The 9,126-nt window shown below is 40.8% G+C and overlaps 1 protein-coding gene across 3 annotated transcripts in view; it reads right to left on the bottom strand.

The window, feature by feature from the left end:
- Positions 1 to 897: 897 nt before the first annotated feature.
- LOC110438053 (uncharacterized) overlaps positions 898 to 9,126 on the bottom strand; it is a 21,597-nt gene continuing 13,368 nt past the window's right edge. For 2 of the 3 annotated variants that reach the window (XM_021467495.3, XM_073927665.1), the window contains 9 exons: positions 9,050 to 9,126; positions 8,831 to 8,965; positions 8,225 to 8,353; positions 8,077 to 8,145; positions 7,897 to 7,991; positions 7,677 to 7,803; positions 7,472 to 7,592; positions 2,859 to 2,926; positions 898 to 2,731 (listed from right to left, as the gene is read on the bottom strand). The exon at positions 9,050 to 9,126 is cut by the window's right edge. In XM_021467495.3, coding sequence (XP_021323170.3) covers positions 2,633 to 2,731; positions 2,859 to 2,926; positions 7,472 to 7,592; positions 7,677 to 7,803; positions 7,897 to 7,991; positions 8,077 to 8,145; positions 8,225 to 8,353; positions 8,831 to 8,965; positions 9,050 to 9,126 — 920 coding nt within the window. In that variant the 3' untranslated portion in view covers positions 898 to 2,632. The remainder of the gene's footprint in view (positions 2,732 to 2,858; positions 2,927 to 7,471; positions 7,593 to 7,676; positions 7,804 to 7,896; positions 7,992 to 8,076; positions 8,146 to 8,224; positions 8,354 to 8,830; positions 8,966 to 9,049) is intronic. The other variant, XM_073927664.1, reaches the window with a different exon arrangement.

The raw sequence follows: 9,126 nt of genomic DNA, 5'->3' as shown, positions 1-9,126 counted from the left end.
TGCATTTAACCTCTTTTCTTCTACTATATCCAGCAGCCGGATATAGCTCTAAATTTCCTGCCTTTTGGGGGGTTTTTTCTTCGAATACGCGGCTGCTGTCCCGAGCGATTAATTCTGCATTTTGGGGAGTTCTGAGATCCACCGAGCTCAGGCTCCCTTCTTGCTCTGCCAACGGGAGGAAGCCCCGGGCTCGAGGAGCCCTTGAGCTCGGGGCTCTCTCCCGGGACAGCATGCCAAATAAGCTTTGTAAATCATCAGCTAAGTGTGAACTCTTGAAGTGAAGTTTATTCATAAACTAATTTCGAGAGGATCACGTGCTTATGATTTATCACGTCCAGTCTCGCATTTGCTAATCACTAATCTTCCAATCATACGAGCCCTAAGGCACCATAAATAGTCTAAGTTTCCAGTTCACTTTATCTTCGTTTGGAAGAAACCCCCCTCCTCCCCTATTCTCCTCCTTTACCTGTAATTGGGCGGCACGGCGGTCCAGTGGTTAGCACTGTGAACCACACAGCAAGAATACTGCCGGTCCTAGTTCGATAGGACCGGTGAGTGTTTCTGTGGGGAGTTTGTATGTCCTTCCCGTGTCCGCGTGGGTTTTCCCCGGGCTCTCCGGTTTCCTCCCACCATCCAAAGACATTCAACATACTTAACAATCAAGCTGGTCTAATTCCTTACGTTCCCTTAGCTACAGCGGCAGGGGAGTTCTGAGATCCACCGAGCTCAGGCTCCCTTCTTGCTCTGCCAACGGGAGGAAGCCCCGGGCTCGAGGAGCCCTTGAGCTCGGGGCTCTCTCCCGGGACAGCATGCCAAATAAGCTTTGTAAATCATCAGCTAAGTGTGAACTCTTGAAATGCCTGAGTAATGCTACTAATTCCTTTTTTTTTACCTTTTCCCTGATTCATTTCTTTTGATAATGTCTGACAGCGACTGTTAATGACAAGCAACTGTTAAACTAAACACTTTTATACTAACTAGCCATAAATAAACATTATTGTGGCTTATTGCCACCTGTTTGTTTTTTAATTATAGGTTTTGTTAATTTTACATTGTGTTTTTTGTTTAGGTTAAATTTAATATAGTGAATGTGCGATTATGATGCCATGAATATTTACATGTAGACTTAATAATATATTTGTCATGATCATCAGAGATCCAGCCCGTGCAGATTGCTGGTAAACACACAGTTCGCCAACGAACTACAAATCCGCTCTTACATGGACTACAAGATCCAGTCATGCACTACTCACACCTGGCCTAGATCCTGTCTGATTGCAAACGCTCACAGCTGAGGCCGCTCATGAACTGATTACATGGACTATAAAGAGAGCACCCACACACACATCTTTGCTCAAGCTAGATGAAGTTATGAAATATCGTATTCATTAAATCAGAAGCAAATGTTATAGTTAAGAATAATATATTAAAACAATGGCAATATATTTGGAAAAGGGATACAATGAGTAATTGGAGCATAGGTAAAGGAATAATAAAACAGAAGGCATAATAACACGATGGGGAATAGGACACACCGGTTTAAATGAAACATCATATTTCATAGGAAAACATCCAACTGGCTTATGTGATCATTGTCAGGAAAAGGAACAATTTTTTTTGTTACTGTCAAAAATTCATTATAGTAAAAGAGAAATATTAAAGAAAGAAATTATGAAGCAAATCTTGGCATTAAAATTACACTTGATGAGGCCATGATGAAAGCTTATTAAACTATCTAAATAGAACAGGACTAATTAACAATTAAAAAAAAAAGATTAAAAATAAATAAATTTTTGAGAGGTAGTTAACTCCGGCTCACACTTTAGTATAGGAGACGGCGGTAATGCTACTTAATGTTTGTTGCCGACTGCCATAAAACAACAAAGAACATCTGTGCTGAGTCTTGTTATACGGTTTGTGAACAAAACAACACTCTTCTTGACTTGTTTCTGACCCTCGCTTTGTTTTGTTTATGCTGCTTGCTCTCAGCCTTTTAACCATCCACCTGTAAATTGACCACGACTTTGGATTGCCTGTATACATCTGTTTGCCCCTGAGTTGACTCTTGCTTGCCTGACCATACTCAAACCTGTGTTTGGATCTGCATTTCTTTTGTCAGAGTCCACTTCACATTACAATATTGGAGCATATGACATCATGGGCACAAAATTAACACTAAAATAACTAAGTCATTTGTGTTTAAAGAAGAACAGAATTTATTGGCCAACAAACCATCCATATGTACACAAAACATTTTCAACAAACAACACAACATCCCCTGCACCTCAGACATTTTTTTTTAAATTTCAAACACTAAACCAGCCTATAAATGACAAAAAAAACATTAAATATTGATTTGTAGTTGCAAATAAGGCTTTGAAAATAGCGTGAACTCGATTGATTCTATGCAAAGCATTAAGGTTCTAGACTAACAAAAAAAAGTCAAATCTATAACAAGTATCATAACAGATAACTTCTATCTAAAGTTTCCAATATACATGACAGCATGTCAGTTAATCATTTTAACTTTGTTTCAACTTTTAATTCCAAACGTTCAATCTGTTGTAGTAAGTGCAGCAAAACGAGTAACTATTCGCATATTACACCAAAGAGTCAATACAGATTGAATAGCTTACAAACACAATTCACAAATCCATGGTTGTTCTTCTGGTGGCAGAATCATCCTGAGGCAGTAAAGATGAAACCATCTCTGGCATACTTTGCATTGGATCTGAAAATAAAATAATGTAGACACATTTGTTTCTAAATTGTTGGAATTACAAAATTTACCAAATAAAAACACTTTTTAATTAAACACCTATATGCTACTCAACAACCAAAACTGGTGTAGTCATTACCCAGATGCATTCATCTTGACTCTGGTCATTGTGTTTTCCGCACACAGAGCAGTACTCCGCTGTTGACACTATGATAGTTAGAAAGAAATAATACATTTTATTTAAAGCGCCTTTTTTAAGAAACCCAAGGTCACTGTACAACGTGTGTGTATATACACTTAGGGTGCTTTCACACCTGTGAATCGATTCAGTTGTTCTGAAAGAGAGATTACAATTGTTACATTGTTGCTCTTTGCTCTTGGTGCGGTTCGCTTTCATACTGCAAAGTTTCTAAACAGACCAAAATAGCTAAAACAAGTCACATGTAAGAAAACTCTCCTTACATTGGTCAGTGTCAGGGTTTATTTTGCAGAGTCCCGCTCAGTTGTCAGGAGAGGTGGTGGTTTGGTGGTGTTTGACAAGGTGCGTGCGACATGTCTGAAGAGTGAGGAGAGGCGGTGGGGAGGGGTGAGAAGGGTGCGCGACGTAGCCTATTTGAGGACTGGGAGGGAGACGCGAGATTACCGGGAGATTATCACTCGTTTGTGGGCATCCGGCAGACTTGCGAAACCCTCTCTTCATATAGCCGTATGCCTATTACATATCCATAAAACACTGTGACATAACCGCGCTCGGATCGCATCGCTTTCTCACTGCAATCGATCTGCACCAGAGCAATTGATTTGGCGTGGATCCTAGCGCAATTGCTGGTTTGACATATGCCAAATGAACCGCGCTAACTGGGTAAACGAGACAGGCTCCGAAACAAGTGTAGGTGCGAAAGCACCCTTAATTCAAAAATTGAAAATTGTATAAAAAATAAACCGACAGTATAAAAATAGATGATAAAATTCAAAGACATGATACAAAATGTAGTATGCCGTTAGAAAGAGCAAGTTATTTTGAACAGAGGAGTTTTAAGTCTGGATTTAAAAAGAGGAAGAGTCAATAGCTATGTTTCCATCCACCTATTTTTATCCGCATTTTGCATATGCACATAAAAAACGGTTGTTGGAAACACCATGATGTGCATAAATTTTCAAAATGCACATAAGAAAAACTTATGCACATTATTGAGTAGGATAAACTTTTTTCGATAAGAAAAGATGCGCATAAACTACGAATGAAACACTTATCGCACAAATTTCAGTATGCGCATTAAAAAAAGGTCATGTGATTTTGTGTTAAGAAATCATGTTATGATGAAAATGTGTGTAAATGGACAAACCAGCAGGCTGCGCACATTATAAAACATCTAAAATGTTGTTTTGGTCATTCTAAAACACCCTATGGTTTAAATATGTGTTATTATTTTATTAATGACCTTCAGAATCAACCGTGTGTGACACCTTCAAAACACACGTTCACTGCGTGTCAGGATTGCCTTCTGAGGTACAAGTCATTTATTAGAAGAAAAGATTGACGCAGCTTCTGCAGCAAATTTAGTTTTAACTGTTGATATTTGGTGCCAGTTAATCAGGAAGTGATGATTTTGTTTGCTTTGACTCGTTGGATGGAAACGCTGCTTTATTCGCACGTCTTTTATGCGTTAATCCAGTTTTGTGCATAAAGTTCTTTCGCAAATTTGGACGGAATCATTGCTAGTGTTGCAGAGTGACTGAAAGCTCTGCTTCTTATTGTGCTGAGATGGGCAGAGGGAACAGAGAGGTGAATGGAGGAGAAGGATCTAAGGGAGCGGAAACGAGTGGTGATATGGTGGAAATCAGACAAATAAGGTGGTGCAAGGTTATAGATGGCCTTGAATATATGCAGGAGGATTTTCTATTCGACTCTGGGTTGGATTGGAAGCCAGTGCATGTCGTGTAAAATGGGGCTGATTTGGTGATGATGCGGGCAGCTGAGTGCTGGACCAGTTGAAGCTTCTGAAGGGATTTCTGTGGAAGATCATATAGAAGAAAATTGCAATAATCAATGTGTGAGCTGACGTGGCTGTGTATGATGATAGAGGTGGAGTGAGTGGTGAGAGAGGAGCGGAGACCATTTATAATACAAAGATGAAAATATGCAGACTTGGTTATGTTATTGATATAAGACTGGAAGGATAGTAAGCTGTCGAGGATGGCACCCAAACTCTTCAGAGCGGGAGACTGAAGTGGCATGTATAGCGAGAGATTTAAGGCTGCGTCAATTGCCGGCGTATGCTACGGCACTGACGCATAGCCCTTCGCCGTGGCTGTCAGCGTCGCTGACGTGCACCTCTCAAAAAATTTAACTACACGTCACAACGACGTGTAGCGTAAGCTCTGTGATTGGTCAGCTTGGTAGCGCTGACAAGTCTTGGCGGGACCGAGAGCCGCATGAATGGTGCGAGCCTGATGAAGCGATTGTTTACAAGTGTGGAGTCCCGTGAAGGAGCTCCGGATGGAAAGTTTTGTTTTGTGTTTACCTCATAGTTAAAGTTGTTGCACGTCCGCCGGTTCCTGCCTCAAAATGAGCGAGTTTGAGCCACTTGTACATCCAGGAAGTGTTCAGGAAAAGCAAAACAACAGCGAAGAAACTCGACACAGAGGAACATTTACACCTCACTGCCAACTAGCATTTCGGAAGTGTTAATGCAGACCAACAGCTTGAGCGTGCAGAAGTATAAATGCACAGCTACGCGCGTTGCATGCACCGTGGGTTACGCCGGTCACTTGACGCAGAAGTATAAACTAGGCTTTAGAGAGTGTAGATTTGGTGCCAACAAAAACAATTTCAGTTTTATCACTGTCAAGTTTTAAGAAATTTGAAGTAAACCAGCATTTTATTTCAGAAAGGCAATTATTGGGAATGGAAAGGGGGAGTAGGGAATTGGGCTTGCTAGAGAGGTAGAGCTGGGTGTCATCCACATAGCAGTGGAAGTAGAAATTGTATTTATGAAAAATGTTGCTAAGTAGGGCTGCATGGTGATGCAGTAGATAGCAGGTTTGCCTCACAGCAAGAGTAATAGTGATAGAAGATAATCTATTGAGTAGGTTGGAATGAGATATTGTTTTGAAAGCTGCACTTAGATTGAGTAGGATGAGAATAGTGATGTGTCCAGAATCAGCTGCCTTACGTAGATCATTTGTGATTTAGATGAGTGCAGTTTCTGTGCTGTGACCTGAGACTAGACTGAAATCGTTCATAAAGGTTATTATGAGATGAGATGGGAGTGAAGTGTGGATTTTTCTTTTCTAGAGTTTTGGAAATTAAGGGTAAGTTAGAAATGGGGCGAAATTATTGGGATCCAGACCCGTTTTTTTTTTTTTTTTTTCCCAGAATAACGGTGACGGCTGCAGTTTTGAAATGAAAAGAAACACTTCCAGTGGTTTGTGAGGAGTGGATAATGGACGATATGGAAGTAAAGCAGAGATGTAAGGCAAGATTTGGTCAAACCTGTGGGAATAGGATTAAGCTGACATGTGGACGATTTAGATTTCAAAATAAGGTCTGCAATTACTGTGGTATCAGGAAGTTATAATTAGTCTAGAGCAACATATTAAATCCAGAGTATGACCTTGTGTATGAGTGGGGAAATCTGAGTATCTGAGTCCAAAGCTATCTTGAAATGAAGAAACCTCTCTAGTTAAAGAGTGATTAATATTGTCCATATGTTGAATTCCCCTAGATGTATTGCATTTGATGACAGTAATAACATGTGTAAGCAGCAAAGTCATTAATGAAGTTACTGGGGGTTTAGGAGGACGGTACACAGTGGCAATGATAGTGGGAATTGGTCCAGGCTGTTTACACACTAAGATTCAAATGAGGAAAACAAAGGAACGAATACCTGCAATACTTTCCACTTCTCGTGATAAACTATTGCAAGACCACCTCTGCGAGAACCGCAAGGTTGACAGATGTAAACAAAACCAGCTGGAGTGGAATCGTCGTGAAAAGTCATGAGGCTGCTGCCAAGTTAGTTGAACACAAAGTCAAACTTGCGGTCAAGGAGGAGATTCTGGATGAGATGATTCTTGCTCGTAAGTGAGCGGATGTTAAGTAGACCGAGTTTGATGGAGGAGCTATTGTGTGTAATGTTTAGGGAAGTATTAGCTAGCCTGGCTAGGATGGCTAATACGCTCCAATCATCTGGCTGGTACTTTTTGGGGTGTGTCAAACACTGGACCAAGATGAACCAATTGCATTGGAGTTGCCATGGTGGTAATTACATTGGAAATTACGGCGAGATCCACGGTAGATTTATCTAGGAAAACGATGTTCTGGGTGGAGATGGAGCACCGCTGATGACTACAAAGGCAGAGAAGCTCAGCAGCCGTGTGGTGTAGCGAGCCTGCCACGGGTTGGTGGACAAGTGCTAGGAGAGTCCAAACAAATGAAAACCAGTGACAAGGACTGCTAGCCCACATCGCGAGCAGAGGGGTTGTAAGCAGGTAGGGTGATGAAGGACAGCATACATATCCAAGCTAGACGCAGAGAGACAATGAATGTCCAATAGGTTGGTGTGGTAATCAAGCCGTAAAACATTAAAACCAAAAAGCCATAGCTCATTAAAACCACATTATAAGGTAACCCCGTGAGTAGTGGCAGCAAAGCCTGCCAGTGTCCACTTACATCCGGGGTTCACATAGGATCATAATCACTGAGTCTGTTTTAAGGGAGGTACAATGTTCTTTCAAAGTACGTTATACCTGATGCCAGCAATATTTCTTCGGCCAAATTCTTTCTGTACTCGCACATCATTTCCTTGCTGGGTGTGATGTCAATGTTTTCAGGGATTTTTGGGAACTGTTCCACCACCTGTTTGGCCATCTAAAAGGACAGCAGAGATATTATCATATAAAAAATAAAAAGGTAAGGACAGTCTTTATATAAAAGTCTTTACACTCTACTCACCAGCATTATAAAAACACCACAGCTGGAATCGTCCTCCTGAAATGAATGCTCAATTGTGCTCGGTTTCCATTTTATGTCCACCAAGTCTTGCCTTCCATAGTTTTGTCTTCTCATGTGGAAATAAGCTCTGTTTTGGGGAAAATGCAGTGCAGTTCATGATGATCTCAGGCATCAACATGTTTATGTACAATAACTGTCATTTATTGATAAACTGTCATACCCAAACTTATGGCATGCATCTTGGGCGGCTCTCATTTCATTTACACCCCTTAGAGGGTCAAGAATGAAAAGGCTGTCAGTCTCTGCATGTAAAAACTATATTGAAGGAACAAACATTACAATTACTCATTTATATACATTTACAATGATATATATATATTGGTTGTAGTGTTTTACTCACCACAAACCTCCAGTGGTGGTTGTTGATATTTGTAAACGTGATGATCCCATCATATTGCTCAAAGTTGACCTGTTATGCATTAAGGTACATGATTATGTATGTATACTATACATGTACAAACCTAGTAATAGGAAGCGGTTGCTCTCACTTTTTTCAGCCCTTGGCATGCCATCTGGTCCTCGTTTCCACTTAAAATAATCCCAGCTGTATAATGGCTGAGCTGGTACAAGTTGGCACCCTTCATATTTAGTACAGCTCGTATATAGCACTCAATAGCCTAAAATATAACAGTGTCATTTTTCAAATTATTTTGGTGCTTACATCAATTCATAACATCATTACTCTTTTCTTTTCGGCTTAGTCCCTTTATAAATCCAGGGTCACCACAGTGGAATGAACTGCCAACTTATCCAGCACATGTTTATGCAGCGAATGCCCTTTCAGCTGCAACCCATCTCTGGGAAACATCCATACACACTCGTTCACACTCATAAACTACGGACAATTTAGCCTACCCAATTCACCTGTATCGCATCTCTTTGGACTGTAGGGGAAACCCACGCGAACGCAGGGGGAACATGCAAACTCCACATAGAAATGCCAGCTGACCTAGCCAAGGCTCGAACCAGCGACCTTCTTGCTGTGAGGCGACAGCACTATGTACTGTGCCACTGCGTTGCCCCCTTAACATCATTGTTACATGCAAATGTAATTATCCAATTATGCAATAAAATAGTTTTTAGGATCGGTGCACCTCTCCTGTTATCCATGAATGTGGGAACAATGATTGAAAATCCTGATGATGTAACAGGAACTCCAACTTCTGGTTAGGACACCTCACAATGGCCACAATCAGCTGAGTCGATGACTGCTTCCATAGTTTGAAGATCTGTAACAATTTCAAGGTTATTCAGTAAATAACATTGTACCTTAGGGACTTGGAATGTATTACCTCATTCTCTACACACTGCACCTTAACAGGAGGGCCGCTTTCATCAGTCTGTGCCTCAACCTTTAGCAGTCTTTTTTTGGGAGCAGATACATTTTGTG

This window comes from Danio rerio, chromosome 17, assembly GCF_049306965.1.
Source record: "Danio rerio strain Tuebingen ecotype United States chromosome 17, GRCz12tu, whole genome shotgun sequence".
NCBI classification, from domain to species: domain Eukaryota; kingdom Metazoa; phylum Chordata; class Actinopteri; order Cypriniformes; family Danionidae; genus Danio; species Danio rerio.
This window is presented reverse-complemented; position numbering and strand designations above follow the sequence as displayed.